This window comes from Lathamus discolor, chromosome 21 (genome assembly GCF_037157495.1).
Source record: "Lathamus discolor isolate bLatDis1 chromosome 21, bLatDis1.hap1, whole genome shotgun sequence".
NCBI lineage: Eukaryota > Metazoa > Chordata > Aves > Psittaciformes > Psittacidae > Lathamus > Lathamus discolor.
Window position 1 is genome coordinate 757,720 of NC_088904.1, and position 14,750 is coordinate 772,469.

Here is a 14,750-nt window from a genome sequence, read left to right on the forward strand (position 1 = left end):
CAGGGCTTGAAAATTCTGCCCAAACTATTCCAGGTTTGTAAAACACATATATTAGGGGAGGAATGTTTTAAAATATTTCATAGAGAAACAAATAAATATATTTTGTGTCCTACTCTGAAGAGGAATGAAAAGTGCACTCCCATACGCAATTAATCTTCCCTTCTCTCCCTCTCCATTACTCACAGAGATGGAACCAAATCAGCCTTAGGTTGTGTGGGATCCACAGATGCTGCATATGAGTCCAAGTTGCAGCTTTGGTTTTCTCAAGGCTTAGCTGAAGGAGGGAAGCTTTTCAGCTTTCTTTGCATGGCTGAGGTTAATACCAATCCATGACAACTCCCAGTCCTTTCTGATCCCTTATGCATATGGGTAGTCCAAAGGCCTGACCTCAGCCTTGGAGCATGGGTTCTCTTTTTGTGATACCTGGAGGGTCTTCTTGTGGTACCTGTTTTATTCCTTGCCTGTGTATGAAAGGTTGCTGGCAGAAAGATGCTTTCTCCCCCTGATGTGTGTGGTCAAGTTTATGTGTCTGTGAGGCACTCTGTCTCTGAGGCACTCTCAAGCGTTTCATACACACTGGCGAATTCGTTTTCATCTATTGTGTATATCCATTATTTGTTTAGTGCTTGAAGGAAACCGATGCTGCAAACTGTTTGGAGAACCTTGATAATGATCTGAAAGAAGATCTGTGGAAGCTTTGGAACAAGAATTGAGGGTTTTGTTCTGTTCCAGAGTCTCTTTGCTAGACAGTGGATTTTCTCTTTTCATGAGAAATAAGGAGTTTGAAAATCATTGTTGTACTGAGCAGGAGTGGCACAGTGCAGATAGTTAATTTCTATTGCCCTAAGCTTGGAAGTGTCAGCAGTGTGTTAAATTGTCTCTTGTACAAGTCTAACAGTTGGTGCTTGTAATAAATGGCCCGAAAATGCTGATATCCCTTCAGAGACAAGAGATAAGTGACGGGGACAGATCTGAGATCATTAGAATGGCAGAGGAACAATAAAGGCTCTGTTCTAGCTGACTAGGTTCCAAATCATACACTTAGACTACATGTTAAGAGGTCTTTAACTGTTAGCACAGGAGGGAAAAACTTATTTTCAGCACCATTGCAGAAAGTGTCACTAGAACGGGGCTATTTGCTTTGCAGTTTTGGAGGGGTCTGATGCTCAGTGTGGCTGCGAGCAAATAACACAGGGTTCTTCATGCAATACAGCAGTTAAATACCAATGAGTTCTCTACTTTTCTACATCCTACTGGCTACTTCTCACAAGTCTGTTACAGTTTCATCTTGACACCCCTTACCCTCAAAGGGGTTGTACATCTGTAAGTTCAGTGAGCTCCCTGTAGTGTTTCACATTGCCCCTAGACAAGCAAGTCTTCTCACCATGAAGAAGCATCATCATATTACTGCTCTGCTATGTGTGTGTGTGTCTTCTTCAGCAGCAGGGCAGCTGGGAGGCATTCCTTTTTTTTAACCTACCACATCCATTTGTGCATAAAGGTCCCTTTCATGATAGCCAGGTAAGGACTTGGAATGTTACCTTCCTTTTTCCTGGCTTTTAATTTTATGGATTTGCTTGCAAACTCCTTCATTCACCTTAATGCAAAAAAATTTTGTTTCAAAGTTCTACACGCCAGCTGCTGTCAAATTACCCATTTAGAAGTCAATGAAGTTCGTGAATGGCATTTGTTTTGTTGCTGGGTAGAGAGTTCTTGGAGTGTACAGGGAGTGAATATGATCTGGTTTTGTGCGACTGGGGAAACATCCAATTTGCCGTTCATTCAATATCGTTGTTTCTCTAAGGAAATTCAATATTCCTTTCTCTGTGACAGAACAAACCAGTTTATCTGAGGGACTGCCTACACAAGTACAGCAACAACTATTTGGGCTGGGCTTGTTCCCTTTCTGTAAATGAGTGTAAATAAAGTCATCAGAGCAGACTTCTGGATAGTAATGAAATGAAGGAGATTTCAGCAGGGTTTTTAGCACAGTGTGGGATTATTCACCTTCTCTTTTCAAGCCCTTCCTCCTGCAGCTGCCTCATCTTGTGTGATGCTTTGTCTGTTTTTCTGTTCACTGGTTTGGCTAGTCCTTACTGGAGGAGTCTCAGTAGGTTGGAATTGGTCATGATTAGGGTGAATGGTCTTTTATCATCAGTTTTCCTCCCCACCCCGTTAGAGGGAAAATGACCTTTTGCAGAAGTCTCATCTAGTCGTAGCATCTGCAGGTGAAAACCAATCTCTTATGAAATAAATTAAGCACTGGCATCTGTCTGTGGAGCATCTATTATTCACTTCCCTTTGAGTGAACTGATAACTTCATTCATGAAGTGAGGGAAGTGTTGGGCAAAGGGGGCATCCATCATTCTAGATGGAATAAGGTGAGATGTGAAGGCATTTCCTGTCCTAACTTCTCTCAGTGGCCAGTAGGAATTCTAATTACTGCTGTAAAATCAGTGTATAGGGGTCCTTTAACAGATTTATATTGGGAAGATAGGCAGGAAATGCTTTTATGGGTCATTACTGCCTCTGGTAAAAACACCGAGACGTCTTATCTGTTCAAGAAGTGTTTTTGTTGTCACAGCCATGTAAGAGACCTGCAGTGCTATGCAGATAAGATGAATGACAGTAAGCTAGGAGAAACAAGGACAAACAAGGGTGCTGGAAAGGGTATCTCGGTAACCACTGCTGGCACTGTGTCTGTAATAAGCTTAGCTCAATGCTGTACTTGAGTTGTGCTTTAAAGGTGTTTTTTTTAAAAGACCTTACAGTGGAAATCTTTTGGTAATAATGATTCAGGTATCTTTGTTCAATTCCCCATTTCCTAAGGCTGGTGAATGCATCGACACGCAGTAATGCTCAGATAAGAGCTGCGCTTGCACATAGAGGGAGGAGGAAATGGGGGTGGCTCAGAAGCTGGAGCAAACTGGTGACTAGAACAGTGTGTGCCCCCTTATCATCCAAAAACTTTGAAGCACACCTCCTCATACATGTAGATCTATTTTTCTTTCTATTCTTATTTAGTATTTAGAATTTTAGATATCATTATAATGGAGTTGTTATTTATAGCTATTCCTGTGCTCATCTCTTACGTCTGTTACAAAACATGCACAAAAATAGAGATTAAAAGGAAGGATGAGGGAAAGATGAAATAAACACTGTTTCAGAGATACGTTTTATTTTATTAATGGGGCAAGAATATTTTCCTCCTGCAGCCCCTTGGAGGGTTTTGTGCACCCCATTTTGGGGACTGCTGAGGCAGAAAACTTGAAATACAGAGTGAGGTTGTGTGGGTTTTGGCTTCTTAAGGGTTTCTTACAGGTTTAGATCTTTTCCCTCCAGGCAACTCCACTCCAGTCAGAGATTCCATAGAAATGACACAGGTCTTGTCTTTCTCAAGTGGACTTCTCTAAGTCAGTGCTGAAGTACAGCAGAGTTTGTCTCCAGGTTTCAGTCTGCCTTGTTTGAAAGGAGCAATAATACCAGGATGGAATCTGTTAGCCCAGAGTTGGAGCTTTTTGATGAAGGGAGAAAAGTACCAAATGCCTGGAGCTGTTGGCCTATGAAGCTAAACGTTGCCTTTGTCTTGGAACAGGTGACTGCAAAGTGAAGGCTCGTCCTCCAAAGGTGAAAGGGGAGAGGAAGAGGAAGCACCTTTTCCACCAACACCAGCACCACCTACAAGCGCCTCCTACTCCTCTGCAGCAGCAGCAGCCACCACTGCCACCACCTCCTGCAGCCCAGCAGCCGCTGGCAGAGGGTGAGGCGTCAACAGCACGGCCACCAATGCCCCCAGCAGTGCCCACCTCGACTGCAGCAGGGAAGAGCTTGTCTCCAACCCCCCTCAACATCATCCAGCCCCTGGAGGCACCAGTTGAGGAAGATGACTTTAAACCTCGGCCGATCATTCCCATGCTTTACGTGGTTCCGCGGACCAAAAAGGTGGTGTTTGACAAGGAGCGCATGTCCTGCCAGCAGGCCTTCGAGCAGTTCGCCACGCAGAAGAGTCCGAGTTGGCAGGAGCCGGCAGTCCCTATGGAAATCTCTGGGAAGGAGGAGGAGAATGCAGAAGCAGAAAATAGAGAGGTTGCTACAGAAGTCAGTGATTTACAGGTATGGGTGGGCAAGGAGGTAGCAATAAGATTTGCTGGTTTTAAGCAACCGCTTGAGGACCAGACTTGGAAGGAGAGGATGACTTGTGCTTGAGCCTCCCGTGGAATGATGTTGTGTTGGTGTGCTTTTAGTGGGAAGTGATGGGTTATTTTCTCACTGTTCAGTCCATTGTTGCATTGATGCTAGCTGATAAATCAAACTTGTTATTGTCTGCAAAGGATAGAGAATCAATTTTCGTGCTACAATAGTACAGATGCTACTGAAATGATCATCTCAAGCAGAAGGCAGACCTCTGCTGCTGCAGAGCATTGAATTCCTGAGAGTGGTAAAACCAAACAGTCCCCAGGGGAACTTCGATTGCACCAACCTTTTAATAATTCTTCTCCGTTGTTTTGGGCTTCCTCAGCTGATGTGCTTCACACTTCTCCAGCATGAGCCTTATGCTTCTGAGTGCTGGCCTGCTACGTGGTGTTGCCTAGGGATTTTTTCCATCGTGAGATCTAGCATTGGAAAAGTTGGCAGAAAACTTTTCCATGGACAGCACAGTTCATGACACGTAATCTGTCTCGGGCATCTCTTTTCCTTGGGGAGTACTTGCCTGAAGACAGTTTCCAAAATAGGAAGGAGGAAAATGTTGCAAGTCAGAGCAGTGTGATGTAGCTCTAGTTTTCCTGCATGATGCTGCTGAAAGAGCCAATGGAATGGCAAAGCAGTTAGGATTTGTGGGGGCAGGGAGAGATGTGCGCTGCTTTACCAGCATGGCACAGGGCCTGCCTTTCATGTCGGTGTTTCAAAGACATAATGGCTGCAGATTTGAGAGGCAAACACTGCTTTGCTGTACTGCCGTAAGTACCTTCATTTCTGCTCACTCCTGTCTAACATGGAATGTTCTTGGATTTCATTCTTAATGCTGCAGCACTGCTGCTTGTCCTCATGTTTGTGAAGCAAAGCACGTGGCACTGTCAATTCCTAGTGCAAGGGAACTCGCGTGTGATGCACTCAGTGCCTCGCACCAAGCAGACTGTGAGCCCTGTGGTTAGGCTGCAGTACTTACAGTGCTGGCTGGTATAGGGGCAGTGGGTACAGCACAGTGTGACTATGCTTGTCATGAAGCACACTGTAATGTTCTAGTTAAATGCTTCTGGTCCTGTGCACTCTGTACATCATTTTTGTGCTACAGATCCTCTCTGTTGATGTGATTGATCAGACTTCATAAGCTAATGGAATTGGCAGGCTTGAAGCTGGTGGGAGGCTGCTCTGATTTTAAGCAACACTGTAGTTTACCTTTACGTGACATCTCAAGAGATAGCATTGGCTTTATCTGCCACAATAATTGGCTCACAAGGCTTTATTGATCGCAGCCAAAGGCGGTGAGCAGTTTGCTGTGTAAATTCAAGAACCTTTTCTGACAAGGATACAGCCTCTGCTGTCCTGTTCTTTCCTTTGCTTGCCAAGATGTTCTGGGGTTCCCATCGAGCGTGTTCTGGTTTGTTACAGACTGCTTCTGCTTTCTCAAAAATGAAGATGGAGATAAAGAAGAGTCGTCGTCATCCCCTGGGCAAACCCCCAACCCGCTCCCCACTGTCGGTGGTTAAACAGGAGACCTCGAGCGATGAGGGTGAGTGCACAGGAATGTTCATTGCACAGTGAATGCTCCAATGTCTTGTCTGAGCTGAAAAAGTGCTGAAGCCATTAACAGAACTGGATGGCCTGAAATGTTTTGTGTTACACTTAACTGGTAGAAAACGCAGCATGTTCTCATTTTGATAACCCAGTTGGAAACCGCAGCCACGGGAGGTGTCCCTTCTCACTTCCTACCCCTTTTTTTTTCCTTCAAGAAGATGATTTTGCTTTTTCTTCCAAGAAAAGGATTCTGCTGGCTGCAGAATGAAGCAGTATTTTGGGCAAAAAGGGGAAAAAAAATGAGTTCAGAGAAAATAACATCTTAAAGTAAAAGCTCCTTCTTGGATATGGCATTAAAATGAGGTCTGTTCACCTCCTAGGGTGGTGGAAGTTAGGTCTGCTCGTAGGTATATCGGGAAAGTGAATTCTAACTTCTGGTTGGCTTTTTAATTGATGTGAATGTTGGGGTCCAGCTTTTCTTGGCAGATCAGAAATGAAAATTAGAAAGTTGGTGCTTAACTGCACATCCCTGGTTTTTCTTTTCCCACATTCCAGTCACTTAGAATGCCCCAACAGTCTGGATGAAGTGGTTGTGTGGTGTAATTTTCCACTTCTGGGTCTGGCCTACATTATGAAGTACTCAGAATATAGAGAAGTTCCCAGTAAGAAGCTGTTGCATGCTTGGACAGGTACGTGAAGGTGTACCTGGCAGTCCCTGCATTCAAAGTACAACTTCATATTCAGAGAGACATCTTTCTTGTTCACTTGCCTTCAGAGAATATAGCCATTGATTTTGAAGAGACTTTGTGTAGGAAGGGGCTATTCTGTACATGCTTAACTCCATTTCCTTAGCAGGGATGCTGCATTTGTTGTCTTGCATATGTTGAATGTTGAGGCAGTGAAAGGCAGTTGAGACTACCTACCCTGTTCTGGTGTGAGACCTTGCAACAAACTTTGTGCTGGAGGATCCTCATTAGGAAGATCCTTTTCCCTGTTCTGACTTGCTGGATGGTGTACAGGGACCTTGCTGCCTGACTCAGGAGCAGCTTTCTGTGGAAGCTGGCATTTCTTGAGGGCTGATTTACAGCACTGTTGGGCAAAATCTGATCAAACACATTCTTCCTTTCCCAGCCTGGGCATAGCAGCAGCTTTCTTCACTCTGCGCTTTTTCAGGACTAAGGTAGAAGGATGAGCTGGAGGCTGCAGCAAGGAAGAGTGAGCATGGAAATGAAAGGAGTGCACATGCTGCACTAAGATTCAGTTGAGACAGATTGTTAGACTTTTCTACTTGCATGTAATTTGCTTGAAATGTAGGAGCCATCCTGAACACTGTGTCACCTAGAATCCATCCTGGAATGAGGGAAGGAGATGATAACACACAACAGTCATTTCCTTTTTCTCTCTGTCTGTCACTCTGGATTAGGCTGTCAGTTACATGATTTCACTGGTATCATAAATCCTTCCCTGTCTCCTGATGTGCCTTGACTAACATGTGGTTTGGGTTTTACTACAAGTTCCTTTTATCCTTTCTGATAACCTCAGAGCCTGAAAATCTTAAGAAGGAGGTAGGAGTGAGGAGGAGCCTCAGACTTGTTGAGAGCAGAACTCTAACTACATGCTTCCACTAATGAACAGTGAAGCGGTGAACTCTTTGGTTTAATGTGCTGAGCTCTGGGGATAATGTTGCACTAAGATGTTTTGAGTTGCCTTGGCCAAAGCTGATCTTTTGGAACCTTTGCAGATGAACAGTGCAAGGAGTGATTTATGTTCATCTTGGGTGGAACATTTCTTGAACATTTGTAATGATTCACGATTCCTTAATAAGGAGTGGCAGGACATGTGGACCCCCAAACTGGCACGATTGGATTCTGTGGAAGTTTCATCATAAAATGCCAAAGGCCTTTTAAAGGTTTTGTAGAAACAAAGAATTAGCAAAGTAACTAGCACAGGCGGTAGCTATCAGAGCTCTGGCAGGAGAGGAGTGGTGGTGGATGCAGATCAAAGGCTTAGTGGGGTGAACTGGTGGAAGTAGCTCTGAAGCAGCTGCAGAAAAGTAAAATGAAAACTTGAACCCAAGGTATCTCATAGCCAAGATCTGTGTCTGCAGAAACAGGTATGGGGTGCACTTTGGGAAGGTGGAAAGAGACTTGCTGCTGACCGGTGGGAATTGGGAGCTGCATTTGTGTCTTCCAGGGAATGCAGCTCCCAGTTGGAGAAAAGAAAGGAGGATTTCCTTGCACTTGAATCACACATTTTGAACTTGGCTTCATTAAAATGATGTAGTAGGTTTCTACAGCCAGAAAGCGGAGAGTTATGAAGGCATCAAATCTGGATTCTTTTCCTTCTTCTTCCTCATGGCTGGTTCCATTGAGTCATCAGTGTCTCTCACTTGCCTACCCTCCCTGTAAAGTGGAGATTACATCAGTTTAGGGAAGTATTTGAGGCATACACATGGATGAGTTGAATGGTTTTTATTGCACTCTGCATGTTGTCAACACGAGCTGTTTGACCCTAGCTTGCTGCATGTTGTTTCTCCTATTTCCGCACTGGTTTGCATCTACTGACTGTCCATGGTCCTTATTTTTATTTTCTAGAAACATTTCCATTTTCTGGAGAGGAAGATATGAGTGACCCGGAGGCTTTGAAGTCCTTAATTTCTCTCCAGTGGAAGAATAAAGTACCTAATTTCCCAGCTGAAAGAAAATTCAATGCAGCCGCTGCCCTGAGCGAGCCATACTGTGCTGTCTGTACCCTCTTTTACCCCTATAACCAGGTAATTCCTGATGCTGCTCAGGTGGCCGTGTCCATGGTGGGTGCTGCGTGGTGGGGACTGGCTAAGTTATGGTGCACACCTCTAGAATAATGAAATAAGACCCAAAGGAGCATGTTTGGATTTGGCTGAGGCAGTGGATGGAGCCTTTGTTGTTCTCTTCCCTGGCTTCTCTGCCTTTCCCTGCTTTCATTTTTTAACTCCCATTTAAAGAGCTTTGCACTGCACCCACTGTTTGATGCAGAGAAAAGATGCCATGTCGGGCATGTGATCACTCTTGTTTCCATCTCCCAGACTTCTGAATATATGCAAACAAGCAACAAAATACAAACTTCCTGAGTAAGCACATACATCATTTCTTAGAAACTACCAATATGCTTTGGGGTATGTTATGAGCACAGAGGCAAAATCTATCAGATGAACGACTTATTTGTTCAGTTGTGTATTGATTTGTTCTTGCCTGGTTATAGAGCCAGATCTGGCTTTGTGTGTCCACTAGGAATACATGCTTTAGATGCATATATATATATATATATGTCTTGGAAGCTTTTCCTGAGAAAATCAGAGCTCACTTCCCTCCCCCCACCCTAAAATCCTGTGATTTATTACACGGACTGAAAATAAAATGCCTGTTCTGATTGCTGGATGTTGTATAATGGTTGTGAGGAACACTGGGTAAACCTGGCCTGGTTTAATCTGTTGCTTTTAACTTGGGTCTCCTACCAGAAACCTTGAAATGCCCTTCAGGAGAAATCCTGGCAGGAAGAGTAGGGAAGGATGGCAAAAGGATGGGAGAGGCAAAGGGAAGGTCTTGCTTTTGTTGATAGGTTCCTCTTTTTGTGTTCGTTGGTGTTTCCAGCTGCAGTTTAGGAATTCCCATTTTCATAGAAGAAAACCAGGGAAGGCTTCTTCTTATTCTGATGCTGCTTTGAGCTTTCAGAATAAACCACAGATCCCAGGGCAGGCCTAAGGAATAGAGGGAAGGAAAAGGCAGGGCTGGGGGTGTGCATGAGAAAACAGGGTTCATTATTGGTGCACTTTGTGAGGGGGGTGCTCTGATGTTAAAGTTCCAACTGTGCAGGAAAGAGGTGATTCCATCTGATGATGTTTTCTCTTGAAGTCCTTACAGATGGATAAAGAAGCTGTCCCGGTCTCTGTAGCAGAGACCTCCTCGTTCGTCCACCTTTCCAAGTGTGGACAGAAGACCAAACCTCTGATCCCGGAGATGTGCTTTACCTCAAGTGGAGAAAATACAGAGCCGCTTCCTTCAAATTCCTATATTGGAGAAGATGGAACCAGTCCCTTGATATCCTGTGCCAAATGCTGCCTGCAGGTTCATGCTAGTGAGTGTTTCCTTCTTCACCAAAGCGTTTTGGGCATTCAGAAACAAGTTTCTTTGTATGTTGCCTAGATTTGAATTCCTTCTTGACATGCTTGCTATAGCTGTCACTGAATAGTGATTCAGCTGTTTGATCCTGACAGATGGGGGATCTTATTTAACTTACATCAGCAGGAATTACTATTGTTGTTCCCATTTTGTAGTCTGTGGGTCACCGTGCAGCTTGGCAAGACTGTTGCTTGTGGAGAACTAGAATGCAACTGTTATTTCTGTACTGCATTTGTGATTGTGGTCACTTCTGGCTCAGGTGATGCATAATGCACTCATGAGGACAGTGACTGCTTTCACTGCACAAATTGCAGTCTCTCTAGTGATCCAGAGATGCTGCATCTTGTACACCCATGTTTTCAATGGTCCGGTCTATTCATATGGTTTCAGTGGCCAAATTCTCTTTAGGGACAGAGGAATGTGGGCAAGATGTTCATCTGCAGTCTCAGACAGGGTGTAGAGGAATTTAGCTTTCTGTTTTGGCTGTGCTCTACCCTTGAGGACAGGATAGAAGTTAAATCTAGTCTGATGTAGTCTCCAGTGTCTTGTTGCTTCCTTGTCGCTGTTTGTACTTCTAGACTGCAATATCCCTTTGACTTTGCTGCAGAGAATCCATTTGCTTTTATTACAGGATTGCAGTGTTGAGGTGTATTGTGGTTAAGCTGGCAGCATGCTGTAAAACCAGTTGGCAGCCTGCTTGTTCCAGAGAAGTGCTCTCACCCAGCTGTGCTGGGTCACACCGGGAGCAAGGACGGGCAGAGAGGAAAGATTTGTGGAGGTTTCTGGACTTCTAAGCTGTTGGCAAGTCCATAATGAGACAGGGTTGAATCTGCTTTCTTGATTCACCGTATGATGAAAAGAGACTTCAGATGCAGCAAGCAGCTGTGGATCTATATTATTGACTTTTTTGGACATAATGTTTATCTGGTTAAGTGGATGATTTTTATGTATCAGGTTCTTGTGGCAATCTCGGAGCTTTCTGAGTAACTCCTTGTGAGATGAATTCAGTCATTTGATACTCGTTCCCACCTGAAGTATTACGGTTGGTTTTGTTAGGATAGGTACAGGCCGTGGGCTGAGCTTTGTGATACTTAGGATGCTGGCCAGCAATTTGTGATATGTTTAGTTCTCCGCTTGCTTTGTGAGCTCATGGGAATTGTGTAGATCCACATCTTCAAAACTATTTTTGTGTCTTTCCCCCATTGTCTTCAGTGGCAAACCTCAGTGCCTTCTCCAGCATTTTAAGGGCTTTTCTTTGTCTTGCTTCCCTGCTTTTATCATGGGTATAATACCACTTTCCTATTTTGGTGCTGCAGAGAAGTATGTAGGAGGATTTGGTGCTTGCGTTTTACAGTAATAAATGCTCTGTAAAGTCAGATGTTTCTAACATTTAATATAACTAGAAATTAGTTTAAATACTGTTAAATATGTAAAGTGTGTATATTTAATTTCTTTGCAGTATTACTGGGGTTGTCTTTCCTCATAATACCACTTAGCAAAGATGACTACTTCAATCAGGCTAAAATTCACTGATCTTATCTGTTTTCGTGTATGAGTGCATTCCAGCAGTAGCAGCATCACTCCTGAGCCCAGTTCTTTGCTAAGGGGTCAAAGTACTGCTGTTATAGCCCTTACACAAGAGGGGGAAAAGATGCTGAGGGTTACCCGTGTGTGGTTTTCTGGTTTGTTCAGTTTTAAGCCTGCTGGTCCCAAATTCTTCCCCGCTTCCCAAAGATGACTTTCCTTATGCCTTTTTTTCTGAGCTTAGACTTGAATGTAGTGATTTAAATGCTACACCTGATTCCAAAGATACTTCTGAATTGAAAAGTCAACAAGTGAATTCTACAGCTATATTGGTACAACTCTGAAGGCTGTAACTTGGTTTCTTTCAGGCTGTTACGGAATACGTCCAGACTTGGTGAATGAAAGTTGGTCTTGCTCACGGTGTTCAGCCAATGCATGGGCAGCGGTAAGCGTCCATCCTCTCGGGACAGAGATGGGGAGTGGGTGGGTACAGTTTGCCTTTGTGTCATTATCTGGGATAGACAGTGTAGCAGAGGCTTTTGATCCAGTTCTGAAGGAGTTTTATTCCTACAGGAATGTTGTCTGTGCAATCTCAGGGGAGGAGCTCTTCAGATGACCACTGATGGGCGGTAAGTTTTTCCTTCCATACTGCATACTTCTGTTTCTAATCTTGTAATGCTGTGAATTTGGCCTTGCTGCTCAGTGTAGCAGTTAGTTTTGGCTCTATGGAGGTAACTGCTACTCACTGACTTGGCAGGATGAGCTTGGCTAACTCTGTCTTCCATTCTGTACCAGGCTTCTCAATAGCAGAGGTTAACGTGGCTCTGAACACTTGTTGAATTTGGTTATTTCTCAGAGAAAAGTCTCTTCAGATAATGTTTAGTTTCATGCAAGACCAGATGCACGAGAAGGTTGATCCCTGTTGTTTGGAGACATTTACTGTGTGCAACCATGATTAACAATCAGTTGGCAATGTTGCCAAGGCTGCCAACCACCATAAATATGCCTTGATACTAAGGGAGTCAGAGAAATGTTAAATGCCCTCCTGAGTATTTAATTCAAATAATGCTAGACTCTGATTTGTCCCTTCACTTTTTTTTCCAGGTGGGTCCATATAATCTGTGCTATTGCTGTCCCTGAGGCCCGTTTTCTCAATGTAATAGAGCGTCATCCTGTGGATATTAGTGCTATTCCAGAGCAGAGGTGGAAACTGGTAGGTGTCTTCTATCTGTAGAGAGTGTGAACAAGAGCCCAAAAGAAAAGGGTTTTAAGTAGACAGGATGACATTATGTGAGGTCACAAAGTAGTCAAGATTGGAGGCGATGTTCTCTCATTTCCAACAAGTGCACCAGGAAGCTGAATCATTTGGATGTCTTCTGAGGTACTGTCTTAGTGCTTTGGCACACAAACAGGTTGTGATTACCCTTTTCTCTCTAGGAGTGTGCTGTTTTGCTGGGAAGAGCATAGGACACTTACCTGCATGGCAGTCGCATCTAAGCTACCTGAAAGCTTCATTTCCTGAAAGCACTGCATAGTGGGAGTGTGAAGGGATGTGATAACTGGGAAGAAGCTGATGTATTGCTCACTTGTTCATCTGTAGTTTGATTTGTCTTTCTTTACATTTCTCATTTTCTATCAAGAAATATCTTTTAGAAATGAATAAACATTTCTTTTTACCATGACTGCAAGGGGAGACTGCAAAGGTTTTAATCCAAGTCCAGCTACGACTTGTTATTTAGTTGTATAGCCTCATCTGAGAGATTAGTAATGGATGATGCATTAGCTCAGAGCAATTAATCTTAATGTTAGTTAATGGCCCATCACTATAGTGTGTTATTGCAAAATAAATAGTGCTTTTGCTGCTTTTTTTTGTACAGAAGTCAGCTGGGTGATGGTTGGGACTGTGGTACAGGAAGGTGATGGAGCAGTGATACATTGGTTAGCATTGATGTATTTGTTAACTGTGCAGCTATTTAGCGCAGGCAGCCCAGGCAGGGCCTGGATGAGAGATTAGGAAGAATCTCTCTCTGCTTCTAGAGTTATTTCTCTGTTGTGCAAATGGGTTTTGTACGCAAATGTGAATGTAAAAAGCATTCATTATTCAGGTGGAGTGACAGAGCAGTGGGATGTGAGAGGGATAACTCTTGCAGCAGTGGTTCTTTATGGATCATCTGACATTTCCAGCATGCATCCTCTTCATTACAAGCACTTGTAACGATGAACTTAAAAATCCTTTTACACAAGACTCACTTGTATTGCTTAATGGAGCCTCATAAGGAAACATGACTTAATTCTTTAAGTCTTCTGTGGCTGCCTTACAGCCCTATAAAGCTAGGGCAGTATTAATGGACATAAAACTCTAGCTTCAGTCTACTCTGGAGTGTTGGCTATACCGTGCGCAGTCCTGCTCCACATCTTTCCGTTTCATTCCTGAATTAAAGCTTCAGTTTTGTTCATTTCTTTTCATTGTATTCCATTTGCACCTCCCGTTTTCTTCATGTCTTGGGGGAAAGGTGAAGAATTTTTATACGAAGTACCTTGACTTACACACTCTACTGATGTGATTTACAGGCAGACTCAAGTTCAGGTCTTGGTCTTGAGTTTCTGTCAGCATGCTAGTGAGTAAAACGTCTTGTGCCCCAGCTGGCTCAGCTGTAGGGATGGAAAAAAGTAGACTTTCAGTCTAATTACTCTGTGTTCAAGAGCATCAGTAGGTGAGTCCTGTTGTGTTCAGTCTGATTACAGAAACCTTTCCTCTCTGTGTTGGTCTTTAGTTGTGAGCACCATTACAACGTGTGCACACACCAGCGATGTCTGTTGAAAGCCATTTGTTGGTGGTGTCACCACATAAAATGTGGCATTAGAAAGGGAAGAAAGCAAATAAATTATCTTGAGCTAAAACTGAAATAGTCTTTAGAGTTCTGAGGTTAGGTAAAGATGAAAGTAAAATGCATTTGGATGGCAGATTGTAAAGGCAGTGATGCTTCCAGCAGCAGCACTGGGGTAGCGTGTGGAGAAGTACAGAGGAAATCTAAATTGGTTAAGATTGTGCAGAGAAACACGCTCATGAGGCATTGTGGAGAGTTTTAGCATTCCTGATAGGAATTCTTGGAGCACGAGAGGAGTCCGTGGAGCAGTTGGGGGGTGTCTGATGTGGAGGTGTGCAGCTGCCTTTGGGAAGATAAATTGAAGATGACTAAAATCTGGTGGTGGTGCTGGACCTGATGCTTTAGCAGTGACAGAGTTGCTGCAGAACTAGATAAAATTAGAGAGAGAGCCTGTGCTGAAAAGATGGAAAAGGAGGGAAGGAATGATGGGGAGGTTGAGGACAGC

At 43.6% G+C, this 14,750-nt stretch overlaps 1 protein-coding gene across 2 annotated transcripts in view; it reads left to right on the top strand.

Moving 5' to 3' along the window:
• KDM4B (lysine demethylase 4B) overlaps positions 1 to 14,750 on the top strand; it is a 78,173-nt gene that overhangs the window by 52,735 nt on the left and 10,688 nt on the right. For both annotated transcript variants that reach the window (XM_065699604.1, XM_065699605.1), the window contains 7 exons: positions 3,596 to 4,113; positions 5,611 to 5,731; positions 8,331 to 8,509; positions 9,627 to 9,849; positions 11,786 to 11,862; positions 11,991 to 12,046; positions 12,522 to 12,630. In XM_065699604.1, coding sequence (XP_065555676.1) covers positions 3,596 to 4,113; positions 5,611 to 5,731; positions 8,331 to 8,509; positions 9,627 to 9,849; positions 11,786 to 11,862; positions 11,991 to 12,046; positions 12,522 to 12,630 — 1,283 coding nt within the window. The remainder of the gene's footprint in view (positions 1 to 3,595; positions 4,114 to 5,610; positions 5,732 to 8,330; positions 8,510 to 9,626; positions 9,850 to 11,785; positions 11,863 to 11,990; positions 12,047 to 12,521; positions 12,631 to 14,750) is intronic.